The sequence below is a fragment of the Aegilops tauschii genome, chromosome 3 (genome assembly GCF_002575655.3).
Source record: "Aegilops tauschii subsp. strangulata cultivar AL8/78 chromosome 3, Aet v6.0, whole genome shotgun sequence".
In the NCBI taxonomy this organism is placed as follows: Eukaryota; Viridiplantae; Streptophyta; class Magnoliopsida; order Poales; family Poaceae; genus Aegilops; species Aegilops tauschii.
In genome coordinates this window covers 520,646,916-520,665,622 of record NC_053037.3, presented here as the reverse complement: position 1 = coordinate 520,665,622, position 18,707 = coordinate 520,646,916, and the positions used below count along the sequence as shown (strand labels likewise).

Sequence of the window (18,707 nt, the reverse complement as noted above, 5' to 3'; positions counted from 1 at the left end):
ATGTTTGACTAAAGTTTGGACACACACCCCTCACAAACCGGAGCAACTCGCTAGAAGGTTCATGGTTTTGAGAGGGAACAATGCTTGTTTGATGACGAACGGGAGATAGCTTCCTCTTACGGCCTTGAAATTTTTTCAACGTCTAACGTGCACTACTACAACTGTAATGTAAAATTTTGGAAAATTCTAGGGGTCATTTGACCTTTTAAAGACATTTAAGTGATTTTTTAACCATTTAATGACCGTAATTCAAATTTGAACTACATCTACATGCAACACCTAACCAAAACAGTTTGAAAAATCATATCTGTGTACTTGTGTGCGAGTAATTCCATGTGCAGTAAACTAGAAGGAATTTTCGAACATATTGGTCTCACGACATGGACACATGCATACGTATGCATGGAGTGACATGGCATTTTAATTCAAAAAAATAGGAAAATGACCAGAAACACATGAAACCTTGGTTGATGTAATGTCATGCCACCAAGATGATGTGGTATAGAAATTGGCATGTTTGACGAACGTTTGGACACACGCCCCTCACAAACCGGAGCAACTCGCTAGAAGGTTCGTGGTTCCGAGAGGGAACAATGCATGTTTGATGACGAATGGGAGATAGCTTCCTCTTACGGCCTTCAAGTTTTTTCCTACGTGTAACGTGCACTAATACAACTGTCATGTGAAAATTTGGTAAATTTCAGGGGTTATTTGACCTTCTAAAGATATTTAAGTGATTTTCTAACCATTTAATGACCATAATTCAAATTAGAACTACATCTACATGCAACGCCTAACCAAAACGGTTTGAAAAATCATATTTTTGTGTACTTGTGTGCGAGTTAATTCCATGTGCAGTAAATTCGAATGAATTTTCAAACATATTGGTGTCAAGGCATGGGCACATGCATGGAGTGCATGCCATGGCATTTTAATACCAAAAAATTAAAAAAATGATCAGAAAAACATGAAACCTTGCTTGATTTAATGTCATGCCACCAAGATGATGTGGTAAAAAAATTGGCCAGTTTGACGAAAGTTTGGACACACACCCCTCACAAACCGGAGCAACTCACTAGAAGGTTCGTGGTTCCGAGAGGGAACAATGCATGTTTGCTGACGGACGGGAGATAGCTTCCTCTTACGGCCTTCAAATTTTTTCCTACGTTTAACGTGCACTAATACAACTGTCATGTGAAAATTTGGAAATTTTCAGGGGTGATTTGACCTTTTAAAGACATTTAAGTGATTTTCTAACCATTTAATGAACGTTATTCAAATTTGAACTACATCTACATGCAATGCCTAACCAAAACGGTTTGAAAAATCATATTTTTGTGCACTTGTGTGCGAGTTAAAAAATCATCAGACGATGTAAATATCTGGTGTTCAAAAAATAAAATGTAAAGATCTGGCAAGACAACCGGCCCCCACATGATTGGCACTCTATCTCGCGGCTCGAGGTTTGGTAGGTGATTGGCAGGGGTCATTAATCAGACACGGTTCTGTATTGGAAACCGTCAGCTATTATGTTCACAAACGGATTTGCTGCGGGAATTGTGTGTAATTCAAATACACTACTCGTAAATTCCGGCGACCGGCGTGTGTACTGATACGTCTCCAACGTATCTATAATTTTTTATTGTTCCATGCTATTATATTATCTGTTTTGGATGTTTAATGGGCTTTACTAAGCACTTTTATATTATTTTTGGGACTAACCTACTAACCAAAGGCCCAATGCAAATTGCTGTTTTTTTGCCTATTTCAGTGTTTCGCAGAAAAGGAATATCAAACGGAGTCCAAACGGAATGAAACCTTCAGGAGAGTTACTTTTCGAACAAACATGATCTAGGGGACTTGGAGTGGACATCAAGAAAGAAGCGAGGAGGCCACGAGGCAGGGAGGCGCGCCTGCCCCCTGGGCGCGCCCCCACCCTCGTGGGCCCCTCGCAGCTCCACCGACCTACTTCTTCCTCCTATATATATCCATATACCCCGAAAACATCCAGGAGCACCACGAAACCCTATTTCCACCGGTGCAACCTTCTATACCCGTGAGATCCCATCTTGGGGCCTTTTTCGGTGCTCCGCCGGAGGGGGAATCGATCATGGAGGGCTTCTACATCAACACCATGGCCTCTCCGATGATGTGTTAGTAGTTTACCACAGACCTTCGGGTCCATAGTTATTATCTAGATGGCTTCTTCTCTCTCTTTGAACCTCAATACAAAGTTCTCCTCGATCTTCTTAGAGATCTATTCGATGTAATTCTTTTTGCGGTGTGTTTGTCGAGATCCGATGAATTGTGGGTTTATGATCAAGATTATCTATGAACAATATTTGAATCTCCTCTGAATTCTTTTATGTATGATTTAATACCTTTGCAAGTCTCTTCGAATTATCAGTTTGGTTTGGCCTACTAGATTGATCTTTCTTGCAATGGGAGAAGTGCTTAGCTTTGGGTTCAATCTTGCGTTGCTCGATCCTAGTGACAGAAAGGCAAACGACACGTATTGTATTGTTGCCATTGAGGATAAAAAGATGGGGTTTATATCATATTGCTTGAGTTTATCCCTCTACATCATGTCATCTTGCCTAATGCGTTACTCTGTTCTTATGAACTTAATACTCTAGATGCATGCTGGATAGCGGTCGATGTGTGGAGTAATAGTAGTAGATGCAGAATCGTTTCGGTCTACTTGTCGCGGACGTGATGCCTATATACATGATCATGCCTAGATATTCTCATAACTATGCACTTTTCTAACAATTGCTCGACAGTAATTTGTTCACCCACCGTAATACTTATGCTATCTTGAGAGAAGCCACTAGTGAAACCTATGGCCCCCGGGTCTATTTTCCATCATATTAATCTCCCGTCAACTAGCTATTTCTGGCGCCGTTTATTTTGCAATCTTTACTTTCAATCTATATAACAAAAATACCAAAAATATTTATCTTATTATCTCTATCAGATCTCACTTTTGCAAGTGGCCGTGAAGGGATTGACAACCCCTTTATCGCGTTGGTTGCAAGGTTCTTTTTTGTTTGTGCAGGTACGAGGGATTTGCGTGTAGTCTCCTACTGGATTGATACCTTGGTTCTCAAAAACTGAGGGAAATACTTATGCTACTTTGCTGCATCACCCTTTCCTCTTCAAGGGAAAACCAACGCATGCTCAAGAGGTAGCAAGAAGGATTTCTGGCGCCGTTGCCGGGGAGTCTACGCACAAGTCAAGACACACCAAGTACCCATCACAAACTCTTATCCCCCGCATTACATTATTTGCCATTTGCCTCTCGTTTTCCTCTCCCCCACTTCACCCTTGCTGTTTTATTCGCCTCTTTCCCGTTGTTTTTTTTGCGCCATGGCTGAATCAAAAAGGTCTAAGGGTTCTCTCCAGGGTTTTAATACTTTGGATAGCCCCTCTGTCCTCTCTAAACTCATAAATAATGTTGCTATGGAAAGACCTACCGGGGTTATCAATGAGAGTTTGAATAATTTCGATGAAGATGATCCCGAATTTTTTTGTTATTTACTTGATGAGTCTTTGAAAGATGCTTGGGATAGGCTATTAAGGATCCGAGCTAGCTATGTGCCCCAATATCAAATTGAGATATACCTAAAAAGCTTTTATGTTGGCTTGCCCTCTTCGTTCAAGCAAGTTTTAGATTCTATTTTTGAAGAAGGTTTTGTTGAAGGGGATCCCATAGATACCTATGAAAAGATGAAAACTATATTTGGGCACCCCATGAGTGAGAGGGTTGAATCCACCTCTCTTTTGTGCTTTTACCAAAATGAAATTATCAAAGAGATGAAGGCTAGCTTAGATGCAAATTTCCGCAGCGTGCTTAATCTTTATTCCTCCATTAATGGCCACGTGCTTTCTCAAAATAGAAAGATAAATGATATAGATAAGAAATTTTCTCTTTTCTTTCCCAACACCAAAGAGGGCAATACCTAGATCTATTCTTGCCTTTATGCCTAGCTAGGGGCGTTAAACGATAGTGCTTGTTGGGAGGCAACCCAATTTTATTTTTGTTTCTTGCTTTTTGGTTATTTTTAGAAATAAATATTTGATCTAGCCTCTGGTTAGATGTGGTTTTATGTTTTAATTAGTGTTTGTGCCAAGTAAAACCTATAGGATCTTCTTGGATGATAGTTATTTGATCTTGCTGAAAAAGTCAGAAACTTTCTGCTCACGAAAACAATTGTTAAAAATCACCAGAACGTGATAAAATACTGATTCCAATTGCAGTAGATAAATAAACAAATTATCTAGGCCTTACTATTTTGGTAGATTTTGCTGAGTTACAGAAGTTTGCGTTAGATACAGATTACTACAGACTGTTCTGTTTTTGACAGATTCTGTTTTTCGTGGGTTGTTTGCTTATTTTGATGAATCTATGGCTAGTATCGGAGGGTATGAACCATAGAAAAGTTGGAATACAGTAGGTTTAACACCAATATAAATAAAGAATGAGTTAATTACAGTACCTTTAAGTGGTGTTTTGTTTTCTTTCGCTAACGGAGCTCATGAGATTTTCTGTTGAGTTTTGTGTTGTAAAGTTTTCAAGTTTTGGGTAAAGATTTGATGGATTATGGAATAAGGAGTGGCAAGAGCCTAAGCTTGGGGATGCCCAAGGCACCCCAAGGTAAAATTCAAGGACAACCAAAATCCTAAGCTTGGGGATGCCCCGGAAGGCATCCCCTCTTTCGTCTTCGTCCATCGGTAACTTTACTTGATGCTATTTTTTTATTCACCACATGATATGTGTTTTGCTTGGAGCATCTTGTATGATTTGAGTCTTTGCTTTTTAGTTTACCACAATCATCCTTGCTGTACACACCTTTTGGGAGAGACACACATGAATCGGAATTTATTAGAATACTCTATGTGCTTCACTTATATCTTTTGAGCTAGATAATTTTGCTCTAGTGCTTCACTTATATCTTTTAGAGCACAGTGGTGGTTTATTTTATAGAAATTATTGATCTCTCATGCTTCACTTATATCATTTTGAGAGTCTTTTAGAACAGCATGGTAGTTTGCTTTGGCTATAAAGATAGTCCTAATATGATGAACAAACAGCATGGTAGTTTGCTTTGGCTATAAAATTAGTCCTAATATGATGAACATCCAAGATAGGTATAATTAAACTATCATATAAAGTGCATCGAATACTATGAGAAGTTTGATACTTGATAATTGTTTTGAGATATGAAGATGGTGATATTAGAGTCATGCTAGTTGAGTAGTTGTGGATTTGAGAAATACTTGTTCTAAAGTTTGTGACTCCCGTAGCATGCACGTATGGTGAACCGTTATGTGATGAAGTCAGAGCATGATTTATTTATTGATTGTCTTCCTTATGAGTGGCGGTCGGGGACGAGTGATGGTCTTTTCCTACCAATCTATCCCTCTAGGAGCATGCGCGTAATACTTCGTTTCGATAACTAATAGAGTTTTGCAATAAGTATGTGAGTTCTTTATGACTAATGTCGAGTCCATGGATTATACGCACTCTCACCCTTCCACCATTGCTAGCCTCTCTAATACCGCGCACCTTTCGCCGGTATCATACACCCACCATATACCTTCCTCAAAACAGCCACCATACCTACCTATTATGGCATTTCCATAGCCATTCCGAGATATATTGCCATGCAACTTACCACCGTTCCGTTTATTGTGATACTTTCCATCATTGTCATATTGCTTTGCATGATCATGTAGTTGACATCGTATTTGTGGCAAAGCCACCTTTATAATTCTTTCATACATGTCACTCTTGATTCATTGCATATCCCGGTACACCGCCGGAGGCTCACATAGAGTCATATTTTGTTCCAAGTATTGAGTTGTAATTCTTGAGTTGTAAGTAAATAAAAGTGTGATGATCATCATTATTAGAGCATTGTCCCAAGTGAGGAAAGGATGATGGAGGCTATGATTCCCCCACAAGTCGGGATGAGACTTCGCATGAAAAGAAAAAAAGTAAAAAAAAAGAGGCCATAAAAAGAGAGAGAAAAAGGCCCAAGTAAAAAAATGAGAGAAAAAGAGAGAAGGGAAAATGTTACTATCCTTTTTCCACACTTGTGCTTCAAAGTAGCACCATGATCTTCATGATAGAGAGTCTCCTATGTTGTCACTTTCATATACTAGTGGGAATTTTACATTATAGAATTTGGCTTGTATATTCCAACGATGGGCTTCCTTAAAATGCGCTAGGTCTTCGTGAGCAAGCGAGTTGGATGCACACCCACTTAGTTTCTTTTGTTGAGCTTTCATACACTTATAGCTCTAGTGCATCTGTTGCATGGCAATCCCTACTCACTCACATTGATATCTATTGATGGGCATCTCCATAACCCGTTAATACGCCTAGTTGATGTGAGACTATCTTCTCCTTTTTTGTCTTTTCCACAACCACCATTCTATTCCACATATAATGCTATGTCCATGGCTCACGCTCATATATTGCGTGAAGATTGAAAAAGTGTGAGAACATCAAAAGTATGAAACAATTGCTTGGCTTGTCATCGGGGTTGTGCATGATTAAATACTCCGTGTGATGAAGATAGAGCATAGCCAGACTATATGATTTTGTAGGGATAACTTTCTTTGGCCATGTTATTTTGAGAAGACGTGATTGCTTTGTTAGTATGCTTGAAGTATTATTATTTTTATGTCAATATTAAACTTTTGTCTTGAATCTTTCGGATCTGAACATTCATGCCACAATAAAGAAAATTACATTGAGAAGTATGCTAGGTAGCATTCCACATCAAAAATTCCTTTTTTATCATTTACCTACTCGAGGACGAGCAGGAATTAAGCTTGGGGATGCTTGATACGTCTCCAATGTATCTATAATTTTTGATTGTTCCATGCTATTATATTATCTGTTTTGGATGTTTAATGGGCTTTACTAAGCACTTCTATATTATTTTTGGGACTAACCTACTAACCAAAGGCCCAGTGCAAATTGCTGTTTTTTTGCCTATTTCAGTGTTTTGCTGAAAAGGAATATCAAACGGAGTCCAAACGGAATGAAACCTTCGGGAGAGTTATTTTTGGAACAAACGTGATCTAGGGGACTTGGAGTGGACGTCAAGAAAGAAGCGAGGAGGCCACAAGGCAAGGAGGCGCGCCTACGCCCTGCGCGCGCCCCCACCCTCGTGGGCCCCTCACAGCTCCACCGACCTACTTCTTCCTCCTATATATACCGAAAACATCCAGGAGCACCACGAAACCCTATTTCCACCGGCGCAACCTTCTGTACCCGTGAGATCCCATCTTGGGGCCTTTTCCGTCGCTCCGCCGGGTGGGGAATCGATCACGGAGGGCTTCTACATCAACACCATGGCCTCTTCGATGATGTGTGAGTAGTTTACCACACACCTTCGGGGCCATAGTTATTAGCTAGATGGCTTCTTCTCTCTCTTTGGATCTCAATACAAAGTTCTCCTCGATCTTCTTGGAGATCTATTCGATGTAATTCTTTTTGCGGTGTGTTTGTCGAGATCCGATGAATTGTGGGTTTATGATCAAGATTATCTATGAACAATATTTGAATCTCCTTTGAATTCATTTATGTATGATTTAATATCTTTGCAAGTCTCTTCGAATTATCAGTTTGGTTTGGCCTACTAGATTGATCTTTCTTGCAATGGGAGAAGTGCTTAGCTTTGGGTTCAATCTTGCGTTGCTCGATCCCAGTGACAGAAAGGGAAACGACACGTATTGTATTGTTGCCATCGAGGATAAAAAGATGGGGTTTATATCATACTGCTTGAGTTTATCCCTCTACATCATGTCATCTTGCCTAATGCGTTACTCTGTTCTTATGAACTGAATACTCTAGATGCATGCTGGATAGCGGTTGATGTGTGGAGTAATAGTAGTAGATGCAGGATCGTTTCGGTCTACTTGTCGCGGACGTGATGCCTATATACATGATCATGCCTAGATATTCTCATAACTATGCACTTTTCTATCAATTGCTCGACAGTAATTTGTTCACCCACCGTAATACTTATGCTATCTTGAGAGAAGCCACTAGTGAAACCTATGGCCCCCGGGTCTATTTTCCATCATATTAATCTCCCGTCAACTAGCTATTTCTGGCGCCGTTTATTTTGCAATCTTTACTTTCAATCTATATAACAAAAATACCAAAAATATTTATCTTATTATCTCTATCAGATCTCACTTTTGCAAGTGGCCGTGAAGGGATTGACAACCCCTTTATCGCGTTGGTTGCAAGGTTCTTTTTTGTTTGTGCAGGTACGAGGGATTTGCGTGTAGTCTCCTACTGGATTGATACCTTGGTTCTCAAAAACTGAGGGAAATACTTACGCTACTTTGGTGCATCACCCTTTCCTTTCAAGGGAAAACCAACGCATGCTCAAGAGGTAGCATGTACTGTCCCCGTCGATCTAGATTCCGGCTGCCAATAAATACTACCTTGCTCACGTCATCCCGCCTGCATTCTCATCTACATCCTCTCCTCGCTCGCCCTCTCTCTCTCTCTCTCTCTCTCTCAAATCTCTGCCATGGCGCCGCCGGTCTACCCACGAGCCGACGAGGAGTCACCGCCCCCCGAGGACGCTCACTCGATTAGCAGCGACGAGGAGCCCTACGCGCCGCCTGACGAAGTTGCGCCGGACCCCCCAACTTTGGATTGGTTTTTGGGCCAGTACAATCTTTGTCTGTGGAAGTCGCTGCCGCCGACTGAGAAAGCCAGGCAAGTGGCGTTCAAGAAGGAGATGGCGGAGGAGGAAGCCAGGTACCAGGCGGCCTGTGAAGCCCATGATGCCGCCTGGAAAAAGGAGGCGGCGGAGCTTTGGGGGCGGGCGAGTCGTCGTGCCAAGGAGGTGTACGAAGACGGGTACTTCGCGAGGAAGGTCATAGGTGCTGGGTGCCTCGTCGCTGCATGGAGGTGGGCCGATAAGCTCCAGCGTGCCACCGACGAGGAGCTCTGGTGGGCGCCCAACAAAATGGCAAGATCGGCCACGCGCGTTCGCCAGCAAGAGGGAAATCGGTACGTCAAGCGCTGCGAGGCGGGGGAGTCGAAGTACTGCCTCCGCACTGGGAAGACGCCGCGCACCAGGGAGCTGCTGGCGAGGGGCTGTTGGAATACTGGCCTCAGGAGGGATTATTAGTTTTAGTATTGTTCGTTTTCAATTTTATGCATTGTACCTAGTAGTTAAGTATCATCACGTATATGTGATGATATATATATATATATGTATATATATATATTCTGTGATGATCTAATGAACAATTAATATATATATATATATTATGAATTCTATTTTCTATCTGTTTTTGTATACTAATTTGAATCTAGCTGTTATCATCCACATATACAGAATGGAAAGCGTATATACACACATTGAAACAGAACATATAAGAATGGAAAACAGAGTACACACATTGAAACAGAGCAATAAACAGAGCAATACTATGATTGCTGTGAATACAAAGCTATCCAAGTTGAAACAACTTTTCAAAATAAAACACGTCCATGAGACCATGACAAGCAGCCCTTGCCTAGGGTAGCTCTTGGCTCTGCCTGAACTCGTGCAGGCATTCGTCCAAGCGGTCGTCACTCTCACGGTACATCTGGAGCGCGATCTCGAGCTCCAAGTTGGCTATTTCATCGGAGATCACTAGCTTGAGGATGCGACGGCCATGTTCCTCTATTGCGCCTAGGTGGACACTTGGGCCAAGGAGGCGGTCGAGCCTACGGACCAGCGCGTTGGCATCCAGCGGGCCGCGGACAAGGCGAACAGCGGCACCCATGCGAACGGCGCGGCGGGCGTCCGGTGCAAGTACGGCGTGGCCGACATCTGGTGCAAGTAGGGCGCTGAGGGCCTCTGCCCACTCCTAGCGAGGAATGGGGGTACTGACGGGACGTGTACCCAGCTGCGACGCCGTGTCGACAGCAGGCAAGCGCCGATGGATCCGCTCTCGCTCTGCGACGCTCCAACGGTCTCGCCGTGCGGCGAGCCGCAGCCTATCGGCGCGGACGCACCTAGCTTGCTCTGCGGTGTGCCATCGATCATGTTGTGCGGCGAGCTGCAGCCTGTTGGCACTGCCATGCCTATTTTGATCTGCGGCGCTCAAGCGCCATGCACCAAAGGTCTGCTCACCCCTGGCGATGACGCGCATCACAGTGTCGTCCATCGCATTGGACGGGCCGTGGCGCCTGCTCGTTTTCCTCGTCGACGAGGTTGATGGCAGAGGCGATGCTTTGGTGGGTTGGCATGCTTCAAAAAGGTGGATGTGCTACAGGCTACGCTTGTCGCCTCCGTGCATCGCGCGCCCCCTATGCGCAATATAGTAGGGTGGCGGGAAACAGGTGAGGAAATGGCGGGAAACGGTGGCGTGTTCATAAAACGCCATCAATTAATGGAAACTTAGCATCGAGCTAGCACAAGAAGTAGATGATGATCAGATGAACACGGACCACACTAGGGATCCCGTCAGTGATGAATTCATCAATCCCGAACGGTTGAATGCTAGCAAGCGTTTGCCCACAACACACACGGCCTATTCCATCACAAATAGGTCGGATGGATCAACAGTATGCCACGTATCGCACATTGTCAAAAAGTAATGCGGTAGATCTTCTTTAACATGTGTTAAAAAATAAAAAAATAAAAAACAAGGACCTCGAAGTTAAATTAGCTGAGGAAATGGGGCATTTCGGCCATTTGACCGAAATGACCCATCCCATCACCTAATTTAACATCGACACAATTTCCCATCCAGTCACCCATCCGATGGTTGCTCCAGCCTGAGCACACTTAACTTGATAGTTTTCTTGCATAAGCTACTGATGGAACAGCTAGTCCTTGCTGATAGGAATGCCTCTTCACATCCTTATGGCGTATCCGGATGACCGCCCGTCCCACAATGGCCAATAGATGTTGTGTAGACAGAGCATATAACATACGTCTTATCAGAGCGTTATTATCGGTCTTCACACACATTTCTGATTACAGACCTGTTTGCCGCGTATCACACACATCTTGTTATATTGAACCGTTTTTGTTCTCTTGCCTAATCACAAACAGTTCATCCGAGTGAACCGTATGCTGTACATCGCACACACCTTTGATCTGGCTGACCGTTTCTTTTGTGTTGCCTAATCACAAACAGTTCATCCAAGTGAACCGTATGCTGTGTATTGCACACGCCTCCATTTGGCTGCCCGTTTCTTTTGTTCCTCATCATCGCAAACAGTTCATTGAACTGAACCGTATGCCCTTCATCGCACACGCAACTAAAACCTGAACCGTGTTTGATGCATCCGTCATCGCAAACGTTTTACACATTTCTGACGGTTTTCATACAACACCGTTTGCGATTATGGCATCGCACACAGTTTCTCGAAGGGTCTCTAATCGTAGTGTCGCGTTAGCAGCATCCTGCAGTAGTGACTTATCATATAACTTATAACACATATCACTTATAATATAACTTGATGTACCAAATACCATCATAGATCATCATATAACTTATAAAAATCAACTATGAAAGCATCATAGATCATCATAAACAGCTTGATGCACCAAATCATAGAGAGCTTGAAGCACCATAGATCATCATAGAGAGCTTGAAGCACCATAATTAAAAGATTCTTACATAACATAGTGGAGTTCAACCTAGTTCACAACTAAACATAATAACTATGTTCTTACACAACATACTAGAGTTCAACTTAGTTAACTAAACAACACCATACATCACAAAAGGTGAACTACTTATGCCCTTCTTCATCTTCATCTAGATCTTGATCTTCATATTGTTCAGTCAGCCAAGATGGCCTGGATCCCCTTCAGCTTCTGCTTATTCTTCTCCTCTGCCTTGAGCAAATTAGCAATCTGAAGTTTGAGCTGATCTCTGCCTGCAAAGAGCTTCTGATGACCCTTCTTGAGATCACCCATGTGAAGCTCAATCTGGTGATTCTCTTGGATTAGCTTCACAAAAGGTGAACTACTTATGCCCTTCTTCATCTTCATCTAGATCTTGATCTTCATATTGTTGAGTCAGCCAAGATGGCTTGGATCCCCTTCAGCTTCTGCTTATTCTTCTCCTCTGCCTTGAGCAAATCAGCAATCTGAAGTTTGAGCTGATCTCTGCCTGCAAAGAGCTTCTGATGACCCTTATTGAGATCACCCATGTGAAGCTCAATCTGGTGATTCTCTTGGATTAGCTTCTCATTAGACTTAGTGAGTTCATCAACCCTAAGCTGCAACATCTTCATGGCATCATTGTGATGCTCCTGGATTAGCGTTTCCTTCTCTTTCAAATGGTTGAGCTTCAGGTTCTGGATGACAGTGCCTTGAGCCTTTGTGATGTTCATAAGCACTTCATTCTTCTCTTGCAGCTTGAAGATCTCTGCATCTTTCTTCTCAATCTCTGTCCTCATATCAGAGACAACTGAGCTGCTAACCTCAGTCTTCATCTTGGACCGCAAGTAGCTGAAATCCATCATCCTATCCTCTTGAGCATTGAAAAGTTGATGCGCATCTTCAACCAATTTGTCATAGTTGGCCTCCAGGTTGTTTTTCTCTTCTGCCAGATGGTGAATAGTCAGTGAATATTATCCAGGTTATCCTTCCTCCTATCATTCCTGCTGTCTGAATACAACTCCCATAGCTTCAACAGAGCATTCTGCATTGTAGGAGGCCAATCTGGGTCAACCCATTGAACAAAACCACAGTTCTCATTTCCCTACAACATCAACAACATCATTTGTCACTTTCTTTCTCATAATATACCATTTATACCACTTATACAACAGAATTTGACCTACTGGGAGCCTCCACTCACACTATATATACTAAAGAACAGCATACCAGATGCACTGCAAATCCCTAGGCATTTAAAAACAGTATAAACAATGCACAATTAAATCTATCAAGTTAAACTTTGATCAACTGACATTGCCCAATTAAAGAAAGACCAGACTAAACAATGCACTCCTGACAAAGCTCTCTGTCAATTAAGTACTGATGATACACAGAAAGGAGTGATCAGACTAAACAATGCACAACTAAACAATTAAGTACTGACAGCCTACTGCAATGATTGTAACAAGCACTAATTACTAGCTTGCTAATGAGCATCAGAAACAATAAACAATGACTGCAGCGACTACTGCAATTAGACTACTGTAATAACAACTGCAATCCTCCTCTCAGCAATAACTATCTGCACTAATAACTATTTCAACAATTAGACTACTGCAATGACTACTGCAATCATTGTTACCTTCTTTGAACAGGCTAAGAACCTCCTGCCAGTGTGAAATGCCTCGAATGCAACCCTTCTCTCAGCTGGCAGACGGTGGTGCTCGCACAGGACTGGGGGTGCTGTCTCAATGCCCATGTAGTCTAGGTCTTCAATGCTAGCAGGGATCTAAGGAGCAAGATGAACAAAGATAACCTAGTCAAATCCACAATCCCCCAACAATCACAGAACAAACCCTAACCCTAACCATAACCATAACTCGAACAACGCACCTGGTACTACATTCCATCAGAGGAGGAGGAGTCGATGTACACAAGGCTGGACTGAGAGTCACTGCTTTCGTCCTCGAAGACCATGGCGATGCGGCAGCGGAGTAGAAACGCGCGGCAGCCGACGACGGAGACAGAGGGGGGGGGGGTGAGGCAAAACGAGCTGGTGAGAGTGAGCGGGCGAGAGAGAGCGGCTCGGTCGGGTTCATCCTAGTTAGCGGGCGGCGCGGGCCGATTCGGCCAGCATGTCGCCTGACATGTGGGCCCAGCCTGTCGGAATTACTGTCAATACGCGTTTATACGCACCCCTGACCGTATTGCACCACTTAGGCCCTGAGTTGGTACTGAATTGCAAAACTTTTGAGTAGTGGTACCAATCCGTGAGTAGGTGCGCAAGTGTGGTACTAACATGCAATTAACTCGTATTTTTGAAACAAGAGACATATGGCCGTATTTTTGCCCAATTTAGGTAGTGTTATAATAAGGGTATCTATTCGTGAAACAGTAAAAATGGTATATTTTTTATTTGATAATAATAAGTAAAAATTTGTTACATGTTTGTGTTTTCAGAGGACCAATAATATTTCCGATCCAAAGGCCAAAGCCAATCTTTATTAAGATAGGGAAAGAGATTTTACATGTACAAGGAGGCATAGCTAGTACAAGGCCTCAGATTACCTGAGAAGTGCAAGCACGGCTCCGGCCAAGGCAACAACCTGCCTGGCCTAGGCAGGTTTCGCCTGCAGGCTAACTAAAAGGCCATGGTGGTGGCTGGTGGCGGTGGGGAAGCAACCAGCCGCCCGCCAGGCTCTCAGGTCCTCAATGAGGCATTGGATTTCCAGATAGCAGACGCGCGACCATATATTTTGGAGGAAAAAGATACTGCAAATTCACCCGGTGAGACCGTGAGATCAGAGTTCTGGCAAGAGGGCTCAAAATTCTATTCTGCCAGGCAACCATGTGAACTCCCAACACACGTTCCTCCGTGACAACTAATTATACCGAGACTGGAGACCCGCGGACGCCGGGTCGGTCTTTCTGACATGTGCCTGCCGGAGCCGTCATATAGGGCTAGAGCAATCATGATTCAGACTGGGACTCGTCGGGTGCTTTACAAACTTCTGTACAAGATACACCCTGGAGTAGTGTTTTTGCCCAATGTCAAGTGAAAAAGTAATTTATAAGCACCAAGACATGCTTTATCATAAATTAATCCAAACGCGTACTAGTTATGACTGGGAGAAGCACCACCTTTACTCTTGACGAAGTTTTACATCTTCGTAAATACAGTAGATCTGTAGATGATTTGATGGCATCAGTTCCACAAGTTATACACCTATTTTTTTCTCTCAGTGGGGACTGATAGCTGGCGAGTCTTTGGAGATTCCTTGGAATGGGGACTATTGGCAGTAGGCACATGGAATGTCTTTCTTCCTTACATACTTGTGGCAAATACTGCCAAGTCAGTAAGACTTCAGGATTTGGCAGAAGAGGAGTCTATGCCCCAGTGGAGGGATTCCCTGTTTTTAAAGGGTTGCACCCGCTCATGTATTGCACAGATGGTGGCTTTAGATTTGGCTTGATCAACCGGTGAGTTTTCTAAGCACCTCATATTCTGTAGGAAGTATCACATGAAATCAACAAAAGAAGAGTTATTTGACTTGTTGTTTGTACTTCTGGAGGCTGTTCTGTGGTGTCTTCATGTCTGAGAAAATTATCTCTTCTTTTTTCAAGTAGTGCGTTCAAGTATTCTTACACACGTTTTGGTCAGGTGACGCTGGAATTCACAAGCCGCAGCTTCTGGCCGAGCAGCCGTTTGTTTCACACCATGCTTGCGATGGCTGATGATACCAAGTTCCTCCTTCTATTTCTCCTCTTGAGCAGCTCATCGCTGTGTTTTGGTTCTGAATCTGATATCCTGTGCCTGAAGTCTGTACAAAAATCAATTATTGATCCCTATGGTGTACTCAAATCCTCATGGATCTTTGAAAATCCCAGAGAGGGTTACATATGCCACTTTACTGGTGTGGAATGCTGGCACCCCTACGAGAACGGGATTCTTTCTCTGCGTCTCGGCAACCTAGGAATTCAAGGCACATTCCCTCAGGGTCTACAGAATTGTTCCAGCATGACCGGACTGGACCTGTCAAATAACAATTTTTCAGGACCAATTCCCGATATTTCACGGTTGAATCCATACCTGACAAATCTGGATCTTTCATACAACAGTTTTTGGGGATCAATCCCAGAGAGTATTTCAAATATGACATATCTGAATCTCCTCAACCTTCAGCATAACAAACTCAGCGGTCATATTCCACCACAATTTAATTTCCTTACTCGGTTAACGACGTTCAATGTTGCGGAGAACTTGTTATCAGGGCCTGTTCCTACTTTGCTACAGAAGTTTTCAGCTTCGAACTTTGCTGGTAACCAAGGGCTTTGTGATGCACCTTTAGATGAGTGCTCCACTTCACGGGGGGGGGGGGGGGGGGGGGCTCCAGAGGATCAATGACCAGTTGAGCATCGGAGCGGCTGTTGGATTCGCCATGGGTTTCATGGTGGCCTTCTACTTCCCGCATATTGCTTCATCTGCTCCGAAAGGCTCCGTCCTACATAGTCCGCATATGATCCACTTGTTCCGAAACTGTGTCTGTCATAGCTTACGGACGTCAAATGAGCACTTCCGGCAGTATAATCTTTTTTTAGAGAGAAAGTTATGTTTTTGGCCCCTCAAGTTCCCCCAAAGTATGGTCCCTTAAGATTTTTTGGTATTTCAAGTCTCAAAACCGGATAAGCTTCGTCCAAAATCAGATTTTAAGCATGTTGACCAGGGTTTGACCATGTTTACCGGTTTTGACCGCGTTGACCAGGTGTGACCGATAAAAAGTAAATTAAAAAAATAGCAAACAAATTCAAAAACTTCTGAAATTTTGTGACAACCAACATGCTTGGATGCGCTAGGTGTATGTAAACTTTTGTTATCAAATAACATCCGAGGAGCTCTAGAAAAAAACAAATTTTGGCTTTGTTTTTATGAGCCAAAATTTGTTTTCTTTTTTGCCACGAGCTCCTCGAATGTCGAAACACCACACAAATTTTCACGCACCTAGCGCACCCAAGCATCTTGGTTGCCACAAAATTTCAGATTTTTTTTGATTTTTTTTGCTTTTTTTAATTTATTGTTCATCGGTCAAACATGATCTTACCTGGTCAACATGCTTAAAATCTAGTTTTGGACCAAACTTATCTGATTTTGAGCCTTGAAGGACCAAATGTATACCAAAATATTTTGAAGGACCAAATTTTTATTTTTAGGGAACTTGGGGGACCAATAACATACTTTTCTCTTTTTCTGTAAGAGTCCGGCAATATAATCTAGTATGGTCACTAAAATAGTGATCTAAACGCTCTTATATTTGTTTACAAAGAAGTAGTGATCTAAACGCTTTTATATTTGTCTACAAAGGGAGTACGGCAACTTGCAAGTGCCGGTGCTTTTGGTTTGCTTGTAATGCATATTTCAACTCTTGTGGAAAGATGCACTGGCCATGGTTATCTATACACGCTGACCCAACGCAACATTTCTAAGAGGAGCACAAAGAAGACGGTAGCTCATTCCAAATAGAGCACTTTTTGCCCGTCTTGAAACCATGCATACCAATCATCTTTTTTTTTAACACAGTAGACGTAAGCGCTCATATGTACACACATACACTTATCCATATAAACGCATACACGCACACGCTACCCCAATGAGCACCTTCGGGATACTGAGTCGACAAATCATCTTGAGATTTACGGAGTCATCGTAGGCGTCTCGTCATCAACGGGAATGTCTCCTCCCAATGAAAGTGCATCGCCGAAAATCCTGAAATAAATCCAGAAATAATACGAGCACCAGGTTTTGAACCCTGATGGGCCGGAGATACCACTGTTCCTCTAAACATCATCTTGCTACTAGCAGGACGTGTCGACCCCTGAAGCTGAATACCCTCACCATCTGAGCTCTATTTTATCTCGAGAACCTTGCAGCTGCACGAGGGAATCTGGACCATGTGTATTATTGTTGGGCTGTGAGGCTGTATCTATACTAGTAGGATGCCCGCGCGTTGCTACGGACCATGAATATATTTTTCCACTTGCATATATGGATATAATGCATGCCAAATTTTGCATGTATAGAAATGTTAACTCGTAAAAATCAAAAAGTAACTGAAATACAACTTGCGATGTAACTTAATAAGAAATCTAATAGAAATTTGGGTATATAGAGAACAGTAATCCAACTAATTATCTGTTACAAACTTAAATCTACTTGATATGTTTAAGATATTTCCATGCAATGTGAGTATTGTTGTCTTTAACTTCATTTCCATGATACAATGTGAGTCGCATCCCAATTTTGATGACCAATAAATTCTAGGCTACCTATAAATGACTTGTTAAGCTATGTGACATTTATGTCACCACATAACAGCTGCTTATTTCTCTTTTTCTTGAAGAAGAAAATAAAGCAACCACTCGCCCACCGCACAGCCGCCTCCTACTCACCCCGGAGAGCTACCCAGCCATCGGGTGTCGCCACATCTCATCTCCCCGCCATGCATCGCCACCGCCATCTCTCCCTAGCACCTCCCCTCCACGCGATGGCGAAGCACGCCCTTCCTCTCCCCACCGCCTCCCCTCCCACCCATGGCATCCCCCGCCCCATCCTCTCTCAGCCACGGTGTGGACCACCTCCTTCTCTCCCCGCTAACCTCCTAGGCCGTCACCTTGGCACCGAGCCAGCGCGCCCATCAGTCCCGTCTGGCATCCTGGGCAGCCGAATCTGAACGGGAGGTGCAGAAGGGCTCGCAACTCCCCATTAGTTCTAGCCACATAGCTGACTTGTTTGTGTGTGGGTAGGATGACCTCGGGAATAGATGTGTGGTGTGGTGTGGCGAGGAGGTGCGACAATACCCTCATCCTCGGGCTCGGTCTTCTACCGCAACCGAGTCTTGCAAAGCATAGTCTCATTGTCACGACATCGATCTGCATGACAAGGCCATCCCAGGCCGATTCACAGTGCCAAGGAGTGCACACCGTCACGTAGAGGACGACTGACACAGCGATGCGACCTACTACTACCATAACACCGCCATCTTCTCCGAGTGCTTCTACCAC

General features: G+C 43.2%; 1 protein-coding gene across 1 annotated transcript; it reads left to right on the top strand.

Moving 5' to 3' along the window:
- Positions 1–15,378: 15,378 nt before the first annotated feature.
- LOC109743031 (probable inactive receptor kinase At1g27190) lies at positions 15,379–16,499 on the top strand. The gene is made up of 2 exons (XM_073510958.1): positions 15,379–15,970; positions 16,415–16,499. Exons 1-2 carry the CDS (start codon positions 15,379–15,381, stop codon positions 16,432–16,434), a joined length of 612 nt encoding a protein of 203 aa, XP_073367059.1. The 3' UTR covers positions 16,435–16,499.
- The last annotated feature ends 2,208 nt before the right edge of the window (positions 16,500–18,707 follow it).

Bases quoted from the DNA above. Each gene is read 5' to 3' on its own strand.
- LOC109743031 (XM_073510958.1), top strand. From the start codon at position 15,379: ATGGCTGATGATACCAAGTTCCTCCTTCTATTTCTCCTCTTGAGCAGC. The intron at 15,971-16,414 runs GTAACCAAGGGC...CGCGTTGACCAG, and splicing joins TTCAGCTTCGAACTTTGCTG to GTGTGACCGATAAAAAGTAA.